The sequence below is a fragment of the Anser brachyrhynchus genome, assembly GCF_964034855.1.
Source record: "Anser brachyrhynchus genome assembly, chromosome: 4".
NCBI lineage: Eukaryota > Metazoa > Chordata > Aves > Anseriformes > Anatidae > Anser > Anser brachyrhynchus.
This window is the reverse complement of record NC_137698.1, coordinates 12,379,522-12,404,918: the sequence shown is the minus strand read 5'-3', so window position 1 is coordinate 12,404,918 and position 25,397 is coordinate 12,379,522. Positions and strand designations below refer to the sequence as shown.

General features: G+C 42.6%; 2 protein-coding genes across 3 annotated transcripts in view; one reads left to right on the top strand and one right to left on the bottom strand.

Annotated features, from left to right (window-relative positions):
- Positions 1-9,532, top strand: part of IGFBP7 (insulin like growth factor binding protein 7) — a 21,021-nt gene extending 11,489 nt beyond the window's left edge. Inside the window, exons 2-5 of one of the 2 annotated variants that reach the window (XM_080591893.1) lie at positions 3,701-3,810; positions 4,892-5,008; positions 6,127-6,253; positions 8,153-9,532. In XM_080591893.1, coding sequence (XP_080448019.1) covers positions 3,701-3,810; positions 4,892-5,008; positions 6,127-6,253; positions 8,153-8,193 — 395 coding nt within the window. In that variant the 3' untranslated portion in view covers positions 8,194-9,532. Of the gene's footprint in view, positions 1-3,700; positions 3,811-4,891; positions 5,009-6,126; positions 6,254-7,939 lie in introns of both variants that reach the window. The other variant, XM_080591894.1, reaches the window with a different exon arrangement.
- Positions 8,123-25,397, bottom strand: POLR2B (RNA polymerase II subunit B). Its single transcript, XM_080591841.1, has 25 exons — positions 25,265-25,397; positions 25,008-25,080; positions 23,282-23,432; positions 20,560-20,672; positions 20,079-20,298; positions 19,026-19,184; positions 17,813-17,977; positions 17,068-17,264; positions 16,182-16,301; positions 15,633-15,819; positions 15,359-15,502; positions 14,955-15,094; positions 14,733-14,844; positions 14,231-14,385; positions 13,780-13,978; positions 13,515-13,683; positions 12,939-13,035; positions 11,617-11,711; positions 11,134-11,384; positions 10,958-11,047; positions 10,571-10,678; positions 9,990-10,103; positions 9,740-9,900; positions 9,233-9,428; positions 8,123-8,380 (listed from the first exon to the last, which is right to left on the bottom strand). The coding sequence occupies exons 1-25, from the start codon at positions 25,281-25,283 to the stop codon at positions 8,291-8,293; spliced, it is 3,525 nt and encodes a 1,174-aa protein (XP_080447967.1). The 5' UTR covers positions 25,284-25,397; the 3' UTR covers positions 8,123-8,290.

Here is a 25,397-nt window from a genome sequence, read left to right as displayed (position 1 = left end):
TAAAGTAAAAGATCCCAGGGGACTGAACTGACTCTTCCCATGACACTAGCATCTTTCAGGATGTGTGTTCCGTCGTGGTCTCAGGGCTGCGTCAGATAGAGACAGAGGCCTGTGAACGTTTCCAGTTCATTTTGCAGCCAGATTCTTACATTCCTCGTTATTAGATCAAAAAGTACATCCCGAGCGTGGGGCTGCCTCGTAATGGCCAAATGCTCACCATGCTTTGGCTGCAGCCCCAAGCCAGCCAGAGCTTAGCTGTGAAGCTGTGCTGGTGATGCCCTCTTCCAGGGGAGATAAACAATTTTTCCTCACCCTAAATAGGAGCTGAAATGACTCCTTTCTTTTTCCCTGCCAGCTGCTGCTACAGAAGAATACTGGTATGACCTGGATTCACAGGGTGAGCCAGTACTTGGTGCATCAGTTTGCCTTGCTGGCTCCTTTCCACTCCGTGTCCATAATAAGTATGGCAGTGATACAGGGCCGGACTCAGTGTCAGCTGGATTTAGTGGTGTGGTGAATATTGCCAGTTCCCAGTCAGGGGAGAATTGAGACAGATCCGGTAAGAGCATAACAGTGCTTTAAAGTCTGCCAGGCTTTTAATATACAGCTCAGGACCTCTCCTTTTCTGCAGTGGGAGATTGTGGCCATTTTTGGGCAGCTGTGTTTTTCCTGCCTCGTGGAGACCCCAAGCAATTGGTGATAAAGAGGAGGGTGTCATAAGGGGATGAGCGTATCCCTTCCTGCCCTTTCCCCAGAAGGGCATCTTGCAGTTTGAGGAGCAGAAGCTTACAGCAACAGGCTATAATCACACATATCCCTGGGCGGTGCTTGCAGGGTGTGGGGGTGAGCTAAAGAGCCTAGAGACATCCAGGTACCACCGGAACTGCCAAGCACCTTATTGTTTAAGGGACACAGCTTATTGTTTAAGGAAAACAATGGCAGAGCTCCTCAGGAAATGGCCATGCAGGGGCCGGAAAGCAGTGTCTGACCTGAAGTGGCCTGGTTATGAGAACCTATAGCGTGAGCTAGACCAGTCCTTGTTGCTGTGCAGGGGCCTGGCAGTGCTTCACGCAGCGATGTGCTCCAGGGAAAATTCCTCTGCACTGTGCTATGTTTATACAGCAGGATGGTTTTGAGAGTGCAGGCTTGTGTGTGCTGCTGCCTGGAGGTGCAGCCCTGCTTTTGACTGCTTGGAGCAATGATAACTCCAGCAAAAAAGTCCCTTGCATATTGGAAAGGGTACTGCGACTCCGGAACGCCGCACCTGGCCACAAGAGTCAATGTCTGCAGCAGCACAGCCAGCAACAGGTTAATACATGCAATGAAACACTGCTTAATTTAATTTCTCAGCTGACGGCATCAGTTCTGTACAAATGGGTTATAATATTTGTGAGGAGACCTGGTACTTGGCCCTTACTCATCATGAGGTGTGGTTTTAACTACCCCCCAGGGCTGCACAGATAGCTCCCGTGCTTCTGTGCTGCTCCCTCCTGATAAAATCAGGAAGAACGGGATATGTCTGTAAGGGAGGGCATGGGCTGCAGCCACCCCAGGCTCTTCGTGGCTTCCCACAAACAGGTTGTGTACAGTTACCCCTGAACAGGGAGGTCTTGGAAGAGAAGAGCAAACGCTTCTCTGGGGTTACAGCAGCTGCTCAGCAATGGGGAGCCACCTTGGCATCCCTTGTGCTGAGACACAGGGATGGCTGATGTCTTCTGGCTGGTGTGGATCTGCCCCTTGATCCCCAGCAGCAAAAAAAAAAAGACCTCAGCTGTCTGCTAGAAGACGTCGGTGCGCTGGGATGCGCCAGAAACCTGTTCCCCCAACATCTGCAGGAGGGTTGCAGAGTAGGGTACAGCTGAGATCGGTGTATGTTCAGGACCCCAGAAGGAGCCATGGTCTGCGAGCAGCATAGCCAGCAGCAACAGGCTGCATCAGGGTCTCTTGTTTGCACTGGAAATGACTTGTCCTGGTGAAGCCTAATGGGAGCCTGTTTCCCATTACTACCTACCTCTTTAGGGCAAAAGGGGAAAATCATCTACGTTCTTCAAGCTATCAATAAGTGGAAATAAACACTATGTCTTCCTTTGTTCTGCACTTCCTATGGTAGGAAATGAATAGCCACATTTTGCAAAGCAGCCGTGGTTCCCCTACTGAAGAGGGACTAATCAGAAATGCCATTCTTCCCTAAATGGAATATGGGTTGTGTCTTTGACATTTTCGTGCCTGAAGGATAAACATCTCCAGCCAGATCTGCAAAACAGCTCTGCTCACATCTGGCTTTGGAAACAGCTCCCTGTTTAACCAGGGATTGACTCCCTGGGGAAACCAGAGATCTGCATTCATCTGATCCCCTCCCAGATTCCCCACGAGGGCTCTGGCACCCTCCACAGCCAGCCTTCTCTGGTTGACTGTTGCACACAGATAGCATTGAATTCTGCTAGCCAACTGCTACAAACTTTTGCATACTAAAATCATGCTTGGGAAAAGGCTGTTGCAAAGCTGGCCAAGCTCTCTGCAGCGAGGGAGAGTGATTGGGACCCCTCTGTCTCCTGGGGAGCATGTGGGGGTCCTCTCCTCCATGCCAGTTGTGTCAAAGTTGCACTTGGTGGCCACATGGTGAGCAAAGGCAGCAGCAGTTCATGAAGTCCTGCATGGTTCCCAAGACAGTAGAATACGAGTGCTGCCTTACCTCTAACCTCGGATTTGCCTGACAAATCTGTTGGCCTTTCACTCCAGGGTTACAGCACTGGTGGATGGGGGAAGAGTAACTGATGTCATCTACCTGGACTTGTGCAAAGCACTTGGTGTTGTCCCCCGTGATATCCTTGTCTCTGAATTTGAGAGGCATGGATTTGATGAGTGGACCACTCAGTGGGTAAGGAATTGGCTGGATGGTCACACTCAAAGAGTTGTGGTCAATGGCTTGATGTCTAAGTTGTGATCATTGACAAGTGGTGTTCCTCAGGGGTCAGTATTGGGACTGGCACTATTTAACATCTTTGTTGGTGACATGGACAGTGAAATTGAGTGCACCCTCAGCAAGTTTGCTGAGGTGGTACAAGCTGTGTGGTGCGGTCAACACGCTGGAGGGAAGGGATGCCATCCAGAAGAAACTTGAAAGGCTTGAGAGGTGGGCCTCTGTGAATCTCATGAGGTTCACGACCAAGTGCAAGGTCTTGGGATGGACTCTTTGTCAGGGAGTGTAGTGACAGAACAGGGAATAATGGCTGTAAACTAAAAGAGGGTAGATCTAGATATAAGGAAGAAATTTTTTACTCAGATTGGCAAGTCACTGGAACAGGCTGCCCAGAGAAGTTGTGGATATCTTATCCCTGCAAGTGTTTAAGGCCAGGCTTCATGGGGCTTTGAGCAAGCTGGTCTACTGGAAGGTGTCTCTGCCCATGGCAGGGTGGGGAGGTTGGAATAAGATGCTCTTTAAGGTACCTTCCAACCCAAACCATTCTGTGATTATGTGATTCTCAGTCTTGCAAGTAACTGGACTGATGGCCTGAACTGCTCAGAATTGAACGGTTAAGACTTGATGCAGCTTTGGTGAGAGAAGTGCTGTGACATGAGTCCTGCATGCTTTGCTCATAGCAGGTGGCCCCCTCACCTCACCACCCATCAGAAATGACTGGCCCCACTTAAAAGGTCTTGCAGTCACCCCATGCTTAGAAGTGTTTCTCCCTCTTTGCAGGACCCTCCATCGTGACCCCTCCTAAGGACATATGGAACGTGACAGGAGCACAGATCTACCTGAGCTGCGAAGTCATGGGCATTCCAACTCCTGTCCTCATCTGGAACAAGGTAAGAGCCTTGCCAGGGCCTTTTTGGGTCTAGCAAAGCTGAGGTAACTGGAACTGCTTGGTGAGTAACAGGACCAAGTCATAAGAAATCCTTCCCTAGAAACACACGTCTTCGTGGAGTTCTCCCATCTGTGCAGTTCTGTCCAGCCCCAGCCATCTGGCTATGCTTAATCTTTAGTCATCACTTTTTTAAACTTTTATTGACCCCAGTACGGAACAGGACTTTTGTTTTTCGTGGTAGCGCCTGGTATTCAGAGTATGTGGGGAATGTCCCTTGACCTGTTTTCACCCGCTGATTGCAGTGACGCTGAGGCAGCTGGACACAGCTCCCCCAGCATCAAGCACTGCTGTGACATGGGGCACTTATTTCCGATAGCTGGCAGCTCGCTGGTAACACCTGGCTTAGGGCAGGAGCCGATCTTGAGCACAGAGGGTCTTAGCCACAGGACTGCGAGCCACTGCACGGCCTCTGTAGCCTCTTCAAATGCCAAAAGTTTGTGGACACTTCGGAGAGGTCTTAAAATTAAGCTGAAACAATACTACACTAAAAATGCTGTAGAGGAAAAAATAGATTGGCCCAAAGGTCACTATTCTGAGACAGCACGCCCTGTTTGTAGGGTCCCAGAGGAAACTCTTGAGTTAGCATACAGTCCAGCAGCATTTTCTGCTCCTTTACAAACAGATGTTGTATTTACACTGCCAGTGCTGCTTTGCTTTATGGCCTTGTTCAGCAGAGGTATCATTTCAGGGGTTGAACTCCTCCTGTGGGAGCACACACGCGTTCTGTGAGACAAAGTCAGCGCAGCGCATGTTTGCATGCCCCACTACCCAGCACTAGGCACACCAGAAAGCTGTGCTGCTCTACGCATTCCCACCGAGGCAAGGGGAATACAGCCCTAGAGCAGACGCTGGAGCTGCAATACACAGAGGATAAGGTGAAATGCCAGCACTAGAAAAACACTGCTACTGCACAAAATATATTCATACAAAACTAGTGTTGATCTTGTTTGGGTGCAGGTATGGTCATAACAAATTCTAACATAAGTCCCCAAACCCTCAAACCTTTCTACCTTTCTGTTTAGATCATTCGGGGACAATATGGTGTCCAGAGAATGGAGCTTCTGCCTGGTGACCGGGAAAATCTGGCTATTCAGACCCGAGGTGGCCCTGAGAAACACGAAGTGACTGGCTGGGTACTAGTAAGTATCTCATGTAGGCAGAGAGGTGCACAAGCACTAGTATAGCACAGTTTGCAAACAACCTGTGAACAAAGAGCAATGCAGAAGGCATGTGGCAATGGACAGGGCATTTAGAAGAAAACAAACCTGCGTGAGTTAGACCTGAAGGGTAAGGGTAGTTGCTGCCTCCCATCTCGTCTCTATCTAGCATGGAGTAGGAGCATGCATTCTATGATCAGAGAAAGTAAGACTTAGATAAAAGATCTCCTTTCTGTATGCCATTACTTTACCGCTGCCAGTAGTGGGAAAGAAGCCCTCTCCACGACTAGGAAGTAATCAGTACAGAGGGCAGGGCACCCCTACGAAAACTCACATCTGAGGAGATCTTACAGACTTAGCAACTCTCCTTGCCCCCATGAAGCGCATCATCTGCCTCAGAAGAGCACAGTGCAGAAGCCAGCAGCTGTCATTGGAGAGGCCTACTAAGGCAGAGGAGTTCCTGCAGTCTATTGAGCAAGTGCCAGGCTTCAGAGGGAAGCAGTAGGGAAGCCAGAGGGAGCTGCTGTGCCTCCCTGTAATGGAGTTGCATCCATTTGCAAGTCTGATGGCTCCCAGCTGCAGGGAAGCTAGCAGCTGGGGAGCACAGGTCAGGGGAGTGGCTCCTGCACCACTTGCCAAAGCAGGGGGTGAAAACAGGGAGAGGGAACAGTCTGAGCCTGCAATCTTGCAGAACTAACAGACTGGATGCAGCATGTTCCAGGAAGGATTTGTCTTCCTGCCTCCATTTCCTTGTCAAGCGTGCAGTGCTCTGACATCTCTGGACTAAGTAAGCACTAAAAGAAAAGGAGCGAGTGTTAGAACACACTCAGTCTGGCCTAGCAAAGCAGAAGAAAGCTAGGCTGAATCCCAGGAGTGACTTGTCCCAAACCTGACCGGAAAAAAACACCACAATCTGAACCAAACTATTTAGAGCAGACAGAAGAAATCATGCAGTGTGGTCTGTAAGGGTTAACTGATACTTCATCCATTCTGTTCATCTCATTATATCTCAAGAAATTAACGAGTTATAATAGATACCTTAAGACAGAAGTACCTCTGCTTTTTCATACTTACATACTGAGGGATGTTTCTTTCCCTAGATATCTCCTCTGAGCAAAGAAGATGAAGGAGAATATGAGTGTCATGCATCAAATGCCAAAGGAGAGGCAACAGCTTCTGCAAAAATCCATGTTGTGGAAACTCTGAATGACATAGCCCTGAACAAAGGTAGGTAGCGTGGCTGAATATTCAACAGCTTTCCCCTAACAGTTTACTTAGTTATTTGATACAGAAGGACCACCTCTGTTTAATGCTTTCTGGAAAAAAAATAACACACTAGAAATATCAGATTAACATGCACTATGTTAGGCAAAACACACTCAGGAAATCTCAGCTGCTAGAGTTCTCAAGGGATTGTCAAATAACCCCAAGAGCTCTAAGGTACTGGAGGTCAAGATGCCATATGAAAAACGGCTTTGGGTTTTGTTTTGTTTTGTTTTTTTTTTTACAAAGCAGCTTTCATTGGCTTTCCAGACCTTACTTTGTATCCTTACAGTGTTCTCGGAATGCTTCTAAACCTGCCCATCTCACCTGGGAGCAGGATTGGCATAAACATCACCAAGACACAAGGGAGAGACTTAAAGCACCCCCACGTCCTCTTTTGGACATAATTCTTAGTTTAAATTCTAGTGGCTTTATCAGGATGACAAAACTGGATCCTTGTATCTCTGAATAGCTGAAAGACTTCAGGAGAATATTAACAGCATCTGGCACTGAGATAACAGCATAAAACGAATGCCAGAATCACTCTCAGCGTAGAAACCTTTAGCATAGAGACTAGCTAAAAGCCTCTCTTTTCAAACATCATTCTTATGAATGAGAATGAAATTGAGTTTTACTGAGTTATACCATGAGCAGCAACACTTGTACAACAGTCACAGCCAACATGAGGCTCCTGCTTAACAAACATATTTTCTTTTTATGACAAGGTCACTCATCTAGTAGAGGAAGGGAAAATAGTTCATGTAATCCTTTTGGATTTCAGTAAAGCTTTAATACTGTTTCTCACAGTAGCCTTCTGGACAAAATGTCCACCATCCAGCTACCCCAAGTACCTAGTACAATGGGTGAACAGCTGGCTCATGAGGCAGGCTCAAAGGGTTATAGTAAATTGGGTTACATCAGGCTGGCAGCTAGTCACTAGTAAGGTTCCCCAGAGCTCCATTTTAGGGTCAGTTTTCTTTAATGTTTCATAAATGACTTAAATGTAGGACTTGAAGGTATACGGAATACGTTTGCAGACATCACTAAATTGGGAGGAGCTGCTGACTCAGTCAAGGCTAAAGAGGCCTTGCAGAGAGACCTTGACACATTAGAGAGCTGGGCACTGGAACAGGCTTCCCAAGGAAGCAGTCACAGCACCAAGCCTGACGGATTTCAAGAAGCATTTGGACAACGCTCTCAAACATATGATTTAATCTTTGTGTGGTCCTGTGTAGAGCCAGGAGTTCTTATTCTATGCATACATCCTACAGCTGTTTCTTTTCAGCTATAGCAAAGATCTCAAGTATGCATGCTGTAGCTAAGCCATAAGCTGGCAATCGATAATAACTTAAGAGGAAGTTGGGAATAGTAACGGAGCACGCTGTCAGATGTAACAGGCTTCTGCCTAGCTTCACTCTACATGCCTAGGGAGTTTCCAGGTGATGTCAGCACAGAGAAACGCTATCTATTACCACCCCCCTTCCAGCTGGAGGTCTACAGTAGGGAGGGAAGGAAAGAAGGTCAGAACAGATTTATAAGGTCTCGTGCTCAGCTAAGAGATCAGAAAACTCACTTCCTGTGCTACTGCCGAGGCTGTGGCATTACACCGTGATACAGGGTGCAGCATAACATGTTTTTGTTTCTCCACAGATGATGGTGCAGAGCTGTGATGTGAGGACTTTCACTTACGCACAGTTTTAAGTCAGTATTTTGGAAAGCCCCAACTTCTGACTTTTTCTAGCTCACTAATCATTCTCTTACTTCCTTTATTCTTTGATTACCAATTTGCTTGCACACTTCTTTTGCAGATATACAAATAAAGAGACTCACAAGTTTGATTACAAACTTTAATTCTATTTACAGGAAATAAACATGCTTTTGAACAGCACATGGGAGATGAGTAAAACTATTTTAAATGCGACCTAAAACCACATGAAACAAAACCTAAACATTTCAGTCTCACATTTTTTGAAAAAATGACCAAAAAAAAACTTTTAAAGGCTAAACACTCATCATACGAGGTGCAATACTCATAGACATCAGTTCTTGGAAGAGGAGTTTGCAGGCATAAGGCATTCGAACCAAAGATATCTGGGAAAAGATTTCAAAAGACTTGTGATGAGCACTTCTAAATCATCAGCTTCCGTCACACAAATAAGTACACAAATAACTTGTCACCTTTTTAGCTCAAAGGTGAATCTGAAAGCATTTAACAAGAATCGCTTAAAGACAGTAACAAAGCAAGAGGGAAGCTGAGACAATCTGCAGAGGCTACAAAACAACTATGCAGGATTCATTTTTTAGATATAAAAATTGCAGTCAAGGGCTGGGTCCTAAAAAACAAAAGCCATTTAACAAGGCAACATGCATAGCAAATCATGCATGTTGTGCAGTAACTACTGTTAAGATTTCCAGCACTCATCTCTTCAGTAACCCTAATGTCATGGTTAGAGGTGCAGCAGTCAATTCCCAGCACACCACCGAGCCTAGTTAAGTCAACTATTTTTAATCTCTGCTGTCACTCTGCCTTGACATAACTCTGTAACGAAGCACACACTATCCCTGTAAATAATAATTAAAAAAAACACACGCTATAAATAATACTTTTTAAAAAGTGCGACACAGAAGACCTCCCATGGGAACCCTGCTGGCAGGCGTAAAATAGCTTCATGGGAACAATCGCAAGAGCGACAACCGTAAATTCCTGCCATTCTGAGATTTACTGCTTATTCTAAAAATAAGCTCTCCAACTGTTTACTCTTAAGATCTCTGCACTGCAAAATATTTGAACAGCATTTCCTGCCAAGGGACAAGCCAACACTGTAACATGAGTAAGGAAACATCCAAATCAACTAGGACACTATGAACACTTTAGTATTTAGGAAACTAAAACAGCAATTGTTCTGGTGTTTCTTAAAACATCCTGATTAAGCCCACACTTACCTGCGTTTTATTGCGGCATCCCCGGCATTCATAGGTGTGAGTCCTGGTGTTTGCGATTGCCATAATCCCACAGAGGTTACATACATGGACTTGATACGGGTCTGAAGCTTCAAACAATCTCTCTCTCAAGAACTGGGCTGCTCCATGAGCAATTTGGCAATCTCGTTCCATTTCTCCAAAACGAAGGCCACCATCACTGGAGACAAGAAAAAAAGATAAAAGAACTTGAGTTCACTGGCAAAATACATCAGTTGCTAGAAAATGTAACTTGACAGAAATAAACAGTAATATTCCAAGGTACAAGTAAGCCTGTGCATTAATTTTCTTCTATCTCAGAGAAGTTCTCTTTGTTCAAACGTGAACTGGCCACAGTTCCTGCTGGATGAACTCCTCTAGTGTGGGCTTCTCTACACAGAAAAATCAGTTAATTAGGCAGCTAATTTTTAGGGCTAAAGACCTGGGGGGGAAACCAAAACAAAACACTATACAGAAAATAAACATCCTTACCGAGATCTGCCTTCCATGGGCTGTCTGTTAAGTATTTGGATTGGCCCTCTTGCACGAGAATGGATTTTGTCATCTACCATGTGCTTCAACCGCTGATAATATGTAGGACCAATAAAGATCTGTGATGTGATTTTTCGACCAGTGAAGCCATTGTAGAGGACCTAAAGTAGTCAATGCAATCACTGAAACATAAGCCTTACCGTCCAAACATATATTACAAAGTTACTATGAAATCATATTTTGATTATACCTCATTTCCTCTTAGATGATAACCATAATCTGATAAAAGATTGGAAATCTTCTGCACGTTGACAGCATCATTAAATGGTGTAGCATCACCAATTTCTCCCTTGTTTGCCGACACCTACAGAGAAGAGATTTGCAGAAACTTGTAAGATTTCTCAAAAACTGATCAAACAACACATTTGAAGCAATTTTAGCTCTTAATGCCAGAACCTGAGATTCAACACCCATGATAGCACTGCATCCTGCTTTATCAGCTGCAAAATTCTATAGCTGAGATTTTCAAAAATATACAGTATCAATAATATCATTACTCCTTTTTCTAGGTTACAGGAAACATTTGGAATAAAAGCAACAGATTCGTATACTCATCTGACTTGCTGGACAAAATTTAAAGGATTGTAGGTCCTCCAACAAACTCGCATGTGCTATTACATAAATGAAGAACTTTTTATTTTTAAAAAAGTTAAAAACTGCATTAATAATTACCAGGCAGTAGTATCTTTAAAACAAACTTATTATATATATAGATATAGATATATAAAAATTTATATTCCTTAGGCACACAGCATAAAACATTCTTCTTACCTTCCCCTGAAGACATTCAATCAAGTGACCAATGGTCATCCGGGAAGGGATGGCATGGGGGTTGATAATTATATCAGGTGTGATGCCTTCACAAGTGAAGGGCATATCCTACAGCAGAGAAACACAGTCAGTACTTCCCAAAATACCAGCTTTAAGAAAAGCAGTCCATAGACTCAAATTAATCCTTTTAAGGCATTTCAAGGGCCCTGAAGTACTATGTAAGGAAGAGTTGTGTCCCGTTCTAAATACAGTCTAGCTAAACTTAAGTCTATATATTGCACCCTAGTAGATATTCTACAGATGACTCACAGCAGTTACAATACTAAAAAGATGAAAGCTGAAATATTAAGGAGGAAAAAGAGAAAAAAAGAAAAGTGAAATCACTACCTCTTGCCGGTACTGGATACCACAGGTTCCTTTCTGACCATGCCTGCTGGCAAATTTATCTCCTATTTGTGGGATTCTTACAGAACGTACCTTAAAGCCACAAGAAAACATTAACTGGTAAATTAGGTACAGAACAAAAATGATTAAGTAGAAAACACATACATGTTGGTGCTCACCCTAATCTTGCAGAACTTGTATCCTTCCTGGTTAAGTGTTACCATGACCTGATCTACAATACCAGTCTCACTAGTTCGCAGAAAAGTGCTACAGTCTCTCTTTGTGAAGCGTCTGTTAGTGCTTTCCAGTTCATCTTCGTTTTCTGGTAGCGTTACTGTTTTGCCAATGATGACATCATCCCCAGACACACGCACCCCAGGTGCTATTAAGCCATCATCATCGAGTTTGTCATAGATTGCATGTCTCATACCTTGGGGGAAGGAAAAAAAAACATCTCCACGTGTTGTAACATATTGACTTTGATGTTTTATAGAAATTCAACCAGCCTGCTGCTAAAAAATGTCTAAAGCTGATGCATTTTGCTATTAACACAGACATTTCAGCTACTTTACACGGCCCAAAATACAGACTGAATCAATTCAACAACAACCTTCCCCACAAATGCTTAACAAACTCTGTCTCAATATATTTTTGTATCTTACCTTGGCAAGTTTCACGTGTAGGCTTCTCAAAAACTTCCTCTTGGTCATATCCTTTTTTGGACTCTTGCTCTTTGTAGGACCGATAAAACACAGATCTGAAACAAAGTTATAAAGCCTTCTCTGTGAAACAGTATAATTTTTCTTCATATGTACATCTCAATTTCATTAAAACCATCATTTTAACACATATTGTGGCTACTGTTACTAATGACAACCAAAACAAGTAACATTCACAAGCCAAACAACTTTAAAGTCCCGTTAATCTAACCGTCACTAAGGAGTGGGGAAAAAAAAAAGAAGAAAAGAAAAGAAAAAAAAAGTTTCAGATTAGCATCTTAGTGGTCACTTTTTGGACATTTCCAAAATACCTATTGATAAAATGCTTATTTTTGATGAACTATGGAGACCTTCCAATCTGCCTGACATCTCAAAAGCGGTTACTATTCTTGAGGACAATTCATATCTTCATTGTATCAATCTCATATGACTTTTTTCCTTAAATCTGCCATTTTGCAAGCACTTTCACTTCTGATACCTTGCAATGCCACACTCAATACTCAACTCAGAGTTTCAGTGCAAATGTTTCAATTTATATGAGCTTCTTTCTGGGCCTTTGAGGGTTTCTGTTTGCTACCTTATTTGCTAGCATACCAAAACCACAACCTTTAAGATAAATATTGTTCACATTTAATAGCTCCCATGAACACAGAAGGTTCTATAAAAGTTCCATATAAGCCTTAAAAATGTAATAGTCCCATACATATTCTACATTAGAAGGTAGCAGATGCAAGACAGCAGACACACACTTCTTAGGTGCAACTCAGACAAAAGAAAATGAACAAAGCCAGAAACCAATTGACCAGTCAAGGTTATACAGCCACCTAAGAACTAGCAATAGCAATAACGCACAGACATATCAGTTGCATGTTGTCTCAACAGCAGTTCCTACTAAGGAGAAGAACATGCCAATCCTCACCAGTTAGTAACTGTCATGCTACTAAATATTTTATTACAGTGCTGCAATATTGACATTAAGGAGTTCATGTGATTGGCAAGTCATGCAAAGACTCAGAATATCATTTAATTTAACCAGCATAAAAAGAGCAATTAACATAATAAATAAGACCACTCTGCCTTCCTGGCAAGTTACACAAAGAATGAACTCACTGAGGTTTGCTAAGATACACGTTCACCATTTTTGTTCTGCTGCCTTTTAAGGATACCTTCCAGTTTAAGATGAACTTTTCTTGAGCCTCTGGACAACTCAGTACACTACTTATTTTCAAACAGTTCCAAAACTTAAAAAAAAAAAAAAATCACACCTGAAAAAGCCTCTATCAACAGCAGAACGGTTCATGATGACAGAGTCTTCCTGGTTATATCCTGTGTACGACGCAATGGCTACAATCGAATTGATACCTGTAATACATTGAGTGAATACTTTGAAAAGATGAACACGTAACAGACAGGCATTACTTACAACTAAAAATGAGCTGATTTCTCTAAATTAAAGCTCTCCTAGCCTCTTCTGATATCAAAATATCCACATCCCATGTGCAAAAACCATACCGTGTCAGTAAATGCAGTTTTGGGTAGAGATTAAATTTTTTTTATCAACTGAAGAGTGACCCCATGCGGAGAACCTATGTAGAAAATGCACCATCTCCAGTTAGATTTTAAACAGACTATATAGAAAAGGAGTTCCAGCTGCAACACTAGGAATGCTGTTTTGTGTGGTTTTTTTTCAGTCTAGGTGTCTAAGTTAACATTTAACCTACCATACGTTTTTAAATTACATAAATATGCTAATTATTTAGATATTTTCCACATGTTTGTGACAGTTTAGACAAAAAAAAAAAATAGTAATTTTGTTTATTAAACATTAACTGACAACATACCTGCTGGTAACTCTCTAAAACGCAAGTACTCCATGGAGCGTGTTGTTACAAGGGGCTTCTGAGGATAATACAGAACATGTGCCAGCGTATCCATACGAACATGGAAGTTTGTAATGTAAACTCCCATAGCCTGTTTACCCATAGCAGACTGGTATGTGTTCCTAGGAGACTAAACAGACAAGGAAATACCCATATATGTTATGCACGTATGCATTTGGGTTTTCTGTTAACCTTAAAAGCGGAATGTCAGAATAGATGCACTGACCTGGTTGTGATCAGGGAAAGGAATGATAGATGCACATACTCCCAGGATCATTGATGGGTGAATCTCACAGTGCGTGTATGTTGAACAATATGCAACGCCTTTTTCTTGCAAATCATCTGGAGTCATTGCCAGCATCACAGTCTCTTCTTCCAGTGTATCAATGTACTCTACTACACCACTGGCCACGAGATCCTGCCAACTGAATAATCAATGTTTGAAATACTCAGCTAACACACAAAATGGATCTCTTCAGCACTAACAAGAACAAGGACTTCTCTGCCTTATTACTACTACCATTATACAAAAAGTCTCATAAAAAATGAATTAAGTTGCCAGGCCGAGAAAGTGTCTTTGTGCTGCTTTAAACATTTCTCTCCCTTCAATCTGAGGGAGCTTGCAGCTACCAGGATGGAAAATTAGACATTCAGTTTATTTCAGAAAAACATCTCACCTGTAATTGTTGTACTCTCGTTCCTTCAGTTGGTCAATATGCCTTTTCTTCAACAGCAACTTCTGTTTTTCCACAATTAAAAGTGGTCGGCAAATTCTGCCTGCATCAGTATAAATGCGGATTTCTCGCTCACGAATATCCCTAATCATTGAGACCTGCACAAGAAAGCAGCACACTGAGAGTACAAAGTCTTAGTCTAGAATCAGAGCTACAGCACACAAAATAGGATAGCAAAGTTCCCGGAAGCAAAGGCCCTACAGGTGTCGTCAGCAGCACAGCAAACAAACTTTTAACACTCATACAAACAAAAGCATTTCAGGAGACTATTTTTAACTATTTACAATAAGAGTATTTTTCAACTGGTTCCTCTTAACAACAAGAAAAAAGTAATGTGTGCAGAAACAGTTGCAAATTATGCTATGTGGAGCTTGCAAAGTAGTCTCAAAGTACTATCCTCCCGTATCTAAAAAGGTAACCCAAAGTCTAAAAGAAAAGGTTATACCTCTGATACAATGATATCCATCTGACGACGGAGCTTCCTTAGCGTATTCATAAGCTGCTCTGGATCTTTGTGTATTCCTACCCAGCAGCCATTAACGAAGATCTTAGTAGCACTAGAAAGAATGGAGAAAAAAAGAAAAAAAAAAACAACCCACAATTCTCTGAAGCTCCGTACAGGTAATAAAAACTTTATATCTGTTTAAACAATTTCATTTGCACATACTCGGCTATTGCTGCTGGAGATATTTCTTCCAGGTTTTCCATACTCCACTCTTCCAAGAATTCCAAAATCGGAGATGGCTGAGACCCCACAGAAATGTAAGCCATAAGGGCTAAGTTCTTGACAAGTCCTACTGCATGACCCTAGTGAAAACACAAAAATTATTTTGCATTTCCAAACCAACAGACTCCCCTAAGCAGATCAGAGAACTTGAAGTTTCAAGTCCTCAAGGAACTATACACAAAACATACTCTTAATTTCTACCATTCAACTACAGAGCTAGCTATAAAGTTAAATATTCATGTCACTGCTTCAAATAAAATACAAGTGATCACTGTGAGCGCTATGGCCATAAAATGACTGTCAGATAAAAGCAGTTAGGCATGAGTAAGTACTGATTTAATTACCTCTGGAGTCTCAGCAGGACAAACCATTCCCCACAGCGTATTGTGCAACTGTCTGGGCTTTGCCAGTTTACCGTCTCTACCAATTGGAGAGTTCAGGCGTCTCAGATGGGATAGCGTAGATGCAAAGGTCAGGCGGTTTAACACCTGGATGTAGCATGGAACTCAGTTAGTGAAAGCTTCCCAAGTGTGTTGTTCTGACAGGCATCATAATATGTTAGAACAAAGGATCAACAGCATCTAGAAATGATGCATTTGACAAGAACCAAAATTGTACCTGAGATACTCCTGCTCTGGCCTGATGAGCTTTCTTCTGATCACCCCAGTTTCCAGTTGCTAATGAATATTTCAAACCATCTGAAATAATTCTCGTTTTAATGGCCAGTTCCAAGTTGAAATCTTTCCCTCTGTCAATAAACTTTTGTGCATATATTCTCACTTCCTTCAGCAAGTTCTTAAACATTCTGTAGGAGACGTCAAGAAACACAATTAAACAGTAAAACAACAGTTCAGCCTACCCAGAACTGTCTGGAAAAAGTCACTGGCCTCCTTGACAGAAGCAAGTGATTTGTAACTAGGGGAGGAGAGGAAAAAACAACAAAACCCATCAAACTAATCTGCCTGTGAACATGCATAATACATACTTTAGAATAACCAATACTAGCCACCCACTATTAGAGGAAACTTACCCCAGTCCACAAACAATGCCATAATCAGATACAGGCTGTGCTGCCCAAGACTCGACAGAATAGTCTGATTTATTTAGAAGCGTGGAACTGGCAATGACTCTTCCATTAATTATCTCCAAAGAACATTAGATATTTACCCTCTGAACAAGAAAGCTAACAGTGGCCCAGCAAGATCCAGTCTTTTGTTGCCATAATGATCTCTGTCATCAAGCTCCCTCCTTCCCAGTGCTGCCAGCAACAATCGATGAACCATATACCTAAGAAAATAAGTTTATATCTTAAGCCAACAACAGACGTTCACAACGAAGAACACATACTTTTATTAGATACATCAGTGAACTGTTTCCTAAAGGCTGCTCGTTCTAGATGAAGTTAAAATACTGCTGGACCTAAGAGAGGTCTCTTGAAGTATGTTATGTCCTTAGAGCTGAATGGCGCACTAAGTTTAGATAACCAAAACAAAGTTAATATTTACACGATGATAGCGATATATCTTCTGCTACACGTCTACCCCATATCATAATACAGTCTATGTTTAAGCTAGTGAGACTGTGAACGGGACATGTTATTTGAAGTAAAACAACAGGTCTCCTGATGCTATCATTTATCTGTATACCAGTAAGTGGCGATCAGGAGGACGTACCAATAGTTTTAAACGATTCGTTTACATTACATACAGCTTATAAATAGTTGTCAAACTCTACAACTTACTTATCAACCTCTGTATGTTGTCCATGCAATGAGATGTTAAAAGCACTTGGTCAGTATCATCACATCTAACTTTAAATCCAGGGTGTGTTGGAGGCTTGTTTTGTTCTCTCTCTTTTTGTTTTTTTTTCGTTATTTTATCATCATCATTTGTATTTTCTCAGCTAGGAAGACCTGTAAGTGCTCTAAAATTTACCACTGAGTACCCAGAACACTGAGATTAAAAACCAAACTCCTATTCAGAGTGCTTTCCCAATCATGCACATAGTATCTGTATCCAGTGACCAGCTGCAGCTTGAGAATATACTAACATACCCCAGGAAATAGGCCTTCTTGGTTTCACAGAAGTCACTGACACCAACATGCGGAAGCATTTCTTTCTGCAAGACTTCTTTAGCATACTTGATTCTTTTTTCTTTGGTGACGCCTGGCTTTGCACCTCTCGATCCAATGAAGTTCAGAGCAACGTTTTGCTCCTGAATGACAAATGCTTCATCCAGAGAAGGTTTGACCTAACACACAAAATACAGTAAAATCCTGAATCATACAGTGCCTATTCGGGTTGACAGAAACTAAGCAGTAGCCTGCTGATGATTCTTCTCAGGAACTACTAATTACTGCTTTCTGACTTTACTATAGTAGTTCTTTCAAGAGCAGCAGAAAGCAATGGAGCACACAGAAAGCAAACAAAAAACAGTTTAAACTTCAGAAAACAGCTCTCATTCAATTACATTCTAGGCCTGCTGCTGATGCGCATATAAACGGAGATTTTATAATTAAAGTCAGTGGCAGCAGGCTAAGAACCTACCTCCAAAAATATATTAACTCTTTTCATTTCCATTGCAATTCATTCACTTAAAATACTCATTAGAATGGTTTAAATAGACAGCTCTTTGCACTTCTAACAGACCACCCACAGAAATAAAGTAAGTAAATTACAATAAGAAAAAAAAATACTCAATAATAAAAACTAACCACACCTGGACATCATCATTAAGCAAGATTAATTAAGCATCATTAAGCATCATTAAGCAAGAAAATAAGTTATTTAACATATTACCATTTCCATCATTTCTGGATCTTCAAAATCATAAATTATGTGCTCTAAAATATCCCTGTCAGACACAAACCCTAGTGCACGGAAGACGATTATGATGGGCACTTCTTGTTTGATATATGGCAAAGTTGCTACAATGCGCTGACCAATAGCACTCTTCTTTGCACCCTAAAAAGATAGGGGAAAACATACATTAGTCTAAAATGATCTTGCCTTTAAATAAAAAACTCTCTCTGAACTTAGATGATGTATTATAAATGTATTTCCTACAGGAAACCATGACTCCTCAGCAGACTAAGTGAAGATCTGTTCGGAAACCTTACTGCAGAACTGACTTCTTTTAAGCTTTTTCTAACCTCAGAAGTCTGCAAAAACTTGAATGTTTTTCCTCATACAAAGGAATTTGAATAACACCATTCATTCACCCATCTGCATCATTTCCTCCCTCCTGAGTATTTGCAAAGAGGAACCATATCTATCTTCAGTTTTCTTTCTGTCAGCTTAAGTCCAGCTTATCAAAGCCGCACAAATCTCCATTCTCTTGATTACTGAAGTAGGTGTTCCCTCCTCCCCAGAAAGGATCAAACATTGAGTGATACTGAGGGACAATCGCTGAAGAGTGTCCCAGTTATGAAGCACTAGAGTGGTGTAAGGCTTCTATTAAAGTTGCTCTTAGAATGCTTAGAAATTTCTAAATGTTCAGCGCAATGGCAAGCAAGTACCAACACTTTCTGCCTTTGAAATCATGTCACTTATAGCCACTGCAGAGTGCCTGGACTTTGACAAGTGGCACAATTAGATGTTAAATATTAGTTAACATGCAGTCTGCAAAACTCATCTGAAACACTAGTTTGGCCCTCAGCATAGACAGGGTTCATATTCTTTTCCTTTGTCAAAAAGCAGGAAGTAGTTTGTTTGGATTTTCTAAAAACTCATTTACAGTAATTAATTGTAAGATTATTTTTTAACCCCATTCTACTCTGCCACAAAGAGAGTCTTCATTTCAATCCTCAAATTATTTATCCCAGAGATAGGCATAATCTGACAACGTTATATGAAAATGAGTTGTTTTATCTTCTCACAACTTAACATCAGAAGAAATGTCTTCTTAAAATCGCACAAGAAAGTGATATTAAGAGACAGGACAGTAACAAAACCCCTAGAACAATCTTCTGTGTAAGCCCTGGGGAAAGGGATTATTACTGCTTAGGCTTACCTGCCCACCTCTGGCTAGCATGCTAACCCATATAGTACTTGTTGGTCGAGAGGAATTTTCCAGACAAGATCTACACTCTCCTGTGTAGGCATATTTTGAATCTTTCTTTGCAAACACATATACTGTGTTTGTAGCCATTTTTTCTTGAGCGATCAGAACCTGTGTTAGAAACAAAAACAACAGTAAATAACTCACAAAAGGGAACGTGAAAATAACAACCACAGGGTTTCTACCATTGCCTCATGTGCCTTACTTTTTAAAGCACTCCACAGCATGATTTCAATTTGCCAAACTCAGTTGGACTATATTCTCCATTTTAAAAGCACATTAAGCAAAACATATACCTCGTTCAGATAGAATAACCAAAATAAAAGACTTGGAGAACACTTTTCTGTGATGCAGTCACCATATCTGCTAGCTGTGCTGAGACATTTGTGTTAGCTTTAGTCAAAATACTGATAAAAGAAAGCTTTTCACTATCTGTTTCCAAGGTCAATGAACTACCCATGCAAATAAATTCCAATGCCAGCTCTGATAGTAAAAGCCAGATTTTTTTTTTCCTCCAAGAACAAAAATAGATTTATTTTGGTGTGTTGCCCAGGCATCAGTTACAAAAAAAAAATATACCAGTTTGGTGAGGCAAAAGCATGGGGGGATATGCTTTGTTAAAGCTGAATCCACAGCAATAGAGGGAAGAAATGAAAGGAATAGGTTTATCCTATTCTTAAGATGCATCTATACAGCTGTGAACAACCTGGAGGAGAATGCAAGTGAGGAAGTACCTCCCTCACACTGATGATGAGACATTTAAGAGTGCACGCTGCTCTCCAATGTTGAAAATGAATCTGTAGAAAGAAACACGTCTCAAAGAAAAAGAGAAGGTGGCTCAAAAAGTCCCAGAAAAGGACTAAGTTCATCACAAGTTCATACTAAGTGCACAAGTACCTGCAGAAACTGGAATGAAAGCGTTTATGTCCCTGGCAAAAGAGGTAGAAGTAAGTAACAGAACTTCCAGTGCTTATAAAGACAACTGTGCACGGCATCATCCCTTACCTTTTCTGATCCGTTAATGATAAAGTAGCCACCAGGATCAAGAGGGCATTCATTCAGTTCACAAAGATCACGGTCAGTTAAGCCATTTAACAAACAGTATGTTGATCGTAACATAATAGGAATTTTCCCTATAAAAGTTTTCTGATGTTGCGTCTGTAACTGATCTTCCCCTTCTTTAATAACTGTTTTAGTTATATCCACATACAAGGGGGCTGAATACCTACAGAATAAAAATACCATTGCATTATCAGTCAGTTATTACTCCGGCCTGTACAGAAGGCTAATGAATGCAGTTATTCAAGCCCTCACTTGTAATACTAAGCATTATTACCAAATCATTACCTGTATTTAACAACTAGGCACTGTAATTTAATAAGAGCAATAAAGAATATATCTTCAGAATTACTAAATTGAAAAAGATTATCAATTAACAATTGTCAGTCCTTCCTTGTGTTTTAATCAATGCAGAGGTCTTTCTTACGTAAGGTTTCTCAGTCTGGCCTCATTGGGCATCATAGGTGATGGTGCTCCATCTCTTTCCCAATGAGTAGGTTTGGAAAGATAGATTTGTTCAAACTTCAGGAGATAGCGGGGCTGGAAAACAAGAAGACATTTATCTGTAATGGAAAAAAACATCCATTTTGGTTATTCAAGAGCAGCCCTATAGCTTAATTCCCAATGTTGCTGCATATCCTTAGCTCAAGGTACAGAAATGATCCCTGTTTCGATGGCTAGGTGAACAAAACACTCAAAAAGATTCAATAATTTCTAAACACCTTGTTAATAAAAAACACAGAGGTAACTGAAGAGGTAAGAGAAGAATAAAGTATCAAAGTACGTCTTCTTCATGTGAAATAGCTAACAAATTCAAAATCTGACAAGTCAGTGAATATATTAATAGAATATGCCTTATACATATTTACACATTTATTGTGTATGTAGCTTTAGATAAAACTGCCAATTTTACAATGCAAACGGTGAATCTGCTTCAACACATACAGTAAGATAGCTCACATCAAATTTGTTTCCACACAAATCCTTTCACGTTATAGTAAAATATGTTTTAAAACAAGTCATGAAAGGACAGGCATCATCCAGCAACAAAACAATTCTCAGGATCTTCATTTTGCTCTGAGAGCCACTCATCCCTCAGAATCCTACTGCACTGAGATTTAGAGCATTCAGTTCACTTAAATCAAAAGCCTGCATTTATAATACAGGTGTAAAAGCTTTCAAACAATGCTCTGAACAAAGTGCTTTTGTGTAATTAGTAAGGGTAGCTGGAACTTGCACCCTCAGCAAATTTGCAGATGACACCAAGCTGGGCGGTGCAGCTGATACACCAGAAGGAAGGGATGCCATCCAGAGGGACCTGGACAGGCTGGAGAAGTGGGCCCATGTGAACCTAATGAGGTTCAACAAGTCCAAGTGCAGGGTGCTGCACATGGGCCGGGGCAATCCCAGACATGAGCACAGACTGGGAGAAGAACTCACTGAGAGCAGCCCTGCAGAGAAGGGCTTGGGGGTTCTGGTGGACAAAAAGCTCAACATGAGCCAGCAATGCGTGCCTGCAGCCCAGAAGGCCAGCTGTGTCCTGGGCTGCATCACCAGAGGGGTGGGCAGCAGGTGGAGGGAGGGGATTGTCCCCCTCTGCTCTGCCCTCGTGAGGCCCCACCTGGAGTGCTGCGTGCAGGCCTGGGGACCCCAGCACAAGAAGGACGTGGGGCTGTTAGAGTGAGGCCAGAGGAGAACCACTAAGATGATCAGAGGGCTGGAGCACCTCTCCTATGAAGAGAGCCTGAGAGAGCTGGGGATGTTCAGCCTAAAGAAGAGAAGGCTGTGGGTGACCTCATTGTGGCTTTTTGGTAAAGGGAGCTTAAAAAAAGATGGAGAGCGACTCTTTGCTCAATCAGATAATGACTGGACAAGAAGGAATGGTTTTAAAGTAAGAGAGGGGAGATTTAGATTAGAGGTTGAAAGAAAATTCTTCACTCAGAGGGCGGTGAGGCACTGGAACAGGTTGCCCAGAGAGGTTGTGGATGCCCCATCCCTGGAGGTGTTCAAGGCCAGGCTGGATGAGGCCCTGGGCAACCTGCTCTAGTGGGAGGCATCCCTGCCTAGATGACCTTTGAGGTCCCTTCCAACCTGAGCCATTCTATGAACTTAAGGAAAGCAAGCAACAGTTACTTAGTTCAAGCACTTCATGTGTGGTCTCAGTCCTGGTGCAAAAGCATGCCAAGGGCATTTGTTGAGTGGCCTCCTTGCATGCACGAGAACCTAGAGATGAGCTTTCTCTATTCACAAAGCATTCCTTCACAGAGTAAACTCCATGGGTATGGAAACAAACAAATCATTACACTTGCACGTATACAGGCTGAAAGATGCATTGCCTTCAAAGTTTGAGTTCTTATTTCATAGTGTGCCCTGTTGCAGAACAGAAGCTAACCCAAATAAAATACAGCTGTGCTGCCACCCCACTTGTATACCTGCCTAGAAGCTAGCTAAGAACATCTTACTATGAAAACAAAACTTGAATTCCCTGCAAGCATCTATCTGTATCTCAGCTATAATGACTCTGCTGCAGCACACTGCAAAAGCAACACTTGCTGTAGCAGAGCAAGCTCCAGTACAAAGCAAAAACATCATTAAAAAACTCATCTTCTTAATGCAAGCAATTGTAGCCTTCCCACAACATATTTTCAAAGTCCTCATACCCAGCCCTCTCTCCAGAAAAACTATTAAAGACAAAGGTGCAAATTACACATTCTATTCATCATGTCCTACACAGAACCACAGGAACGACCCGTTCAGCACCTGAGCTAGGTGATTTAGTTTCCTCTATAGATTAAGCAGATCGTTATATTAATTGTGTTGCTTTGCTAAACTCTCAGATACACTCCACTAAATCCTTGTCAGTGATGCTTGCTCCCATCCTGAGCACCTTTATACAGTTACTGACAAGCTAAACTGCAGCAGCCAACTGTTCTTGGTTATTCTTCAACTCAACCAACAATTTACCTAGCAGGCGACAGTGATTCTATAGGAGAGGGAATTTTGATACCACTCTTGGCTGCATAAGCAACATCCTAACTTGGATACATTTCAGTCTCTCAAGATGAAGGTTGAATAAAACCCGCCTAAGCAAGGGAAAAATCACTTTGCATTGTAAAAACCCATCACCTCCACCTGGGGCCTCCACTTACCGGTTCTTCCACTTCTCCTGTAGCATGCTGGGCTTCAGCTTGTAAATCAATTGGTGGAGCATCTTCAACAATTCTCTGCACAGACATCTGAATAAACTCGTCAAAAGAATCCAACTGTTGCCTGACTAAACCCTTTTCATCAAAATAAGAGCTAAAAAAAAAAAAAGTGCACTAATTAAATTAAGATCTCATTTCATTCATGTACCTTATTTGTCAGCAAGTTTAAGACATATTTATAACAAAACCTTCAAATGCCATGAAATACAGTAAGAAAACACTTATTTCATGAGACATGAGTTTCATTCATAGATGCTCAGAAACTTTAAACTCTTTTCCAGTGCTTTAAGACACAAAGACTACAAAGTGACTGACTTGCTGCCACCTCTTGGCTAAGCCGTGTATGCACACTCTACCTTCAATTAGGAAAGGAAACACGATGACAAACATCAGCAAAGGTGGCTGTAGCCAAAGTTTTCAACAACCTATGTAAATGTAAGCTCCTAATCAAGGTGACAATTCTCAGAACTTTTCTTAGCTCTGATACCCTCTATTCCAGCCACACTGAGATTCCCAGCTTCGTTCCTCTCTGGATTTCCCCTAGCCTTTGTGTCACCTAGATTCAATCCAACACATCCTAACTGTAAAAATCAAAGCCTAAATACTAAGACCTGCATCCTACCTTTTAATGAGATGACTTAAACAATTCTGCTGCATTAGCTCCTATACCTCAAACTCCTGAAGCCATCCAAGCAACCCACACCTGCCAGGATCTCTCAAGAAAACTGGTAACAAACACCCTTGTACCAGTAACTTCAAGCTTCCCCCAAGAAGGGGAATAGCCACGGCTATTGTGCTGTTGCCAGTGAATCCTGTCAGCACAGTCTGCTATCACATAAAGGGAAGGAGGAAAAGACCTCTAAGATCATCAGGTCCAACCGTTAACCTAGCACTGCTAAGTCTACCACTAAACTGTGTCCCTAAGCACCACAGCTACACATTTTTTGAATATCTCCAGGGATGGTGTCTCAACTACTTCCCTGGGCTGCCTGTTCCAATGCCTCACAACCCTTTCATTGAAGAAATGTTTTCTAACATCCAACCTAAACCTCCCCTGGCACAACTTGAGGCCATTTCTTCTTCTCCTACTGCTCATGGCTCTGGAGAGGAGACCAACCCTCACCCTGCAACAACCTCCTTTGAGGCAGTTGTAGAGAGCAATAAGGTCTCCCCTGAGCCTCCTTTTCTCTAGGCTGAATAGGCCCAGTTCCCTCAGACGTTCCTCACAAGACTTGTTCTCTGGACCCTTTGCCAACTTCATTGCCCATCTCTGGGCATGCAGCAGGTCATGAACCAAGCCAAGCCCAGGGGGACGATCACCTCCCTGCTCCTGCTGGCTGCACTATTCCTGACACAAGCCAGGATGCTCCTGGCCTTCTTGGCCACCTGGGCACAGTGCTGGCCATGTTCAGCCAGCTACTGACCAACACCCCAGGTCCCTATCTGCCAGGCAGCTTTCCAGCCACCGGGTGTCGGCCGGGCTCCTCAGTCCCCCAGAACAACCCCACTGTTTTTCTTGAGAGCTGTTCTAGTCTGAAAACACTAACGCATACAATTTAACACAACCTGACCTGCAGCTGTTACACGTTGCTGGCTAGATTTTACCTTTTAGCACCAAGAGCACACACACACACGGAAGCATTAAGAACTGAGAACTTCATCGAGTCACCTAATCACAATCCAGCACGCCTCTTGCCACAGGTCCGGGGTGATTTCATCGTCGTCTTCATCGTACTGCATATCTGCGGGAAGCACACACAGGTGAGCCCCCAGCCACCGCGCTGTCCCCGGCGGCGCAAGGACCCTTCCCCTCAGCGGCACCCGGAGGCCGCGGCGCCATGAGGGGGGAAGGGGAGCTAAGCCCAAGGGCAGAGGAGGCCCCGAGGGGAGAGGAATGCCCACGGGGGCGGCCCGCAGCGCCCTCACCTTCGTCCGCGTCGTACATGGTGGCGGCTGGGGGGAGCCGCGGGCGGCGGCGGCCAGGCGGGAACCGGGAGCGCGGCGGGCGCCTGAGCAGCGGCGGTCGGAGGGGAACGGCGGCGCCTGCGCTCGCTGTGAC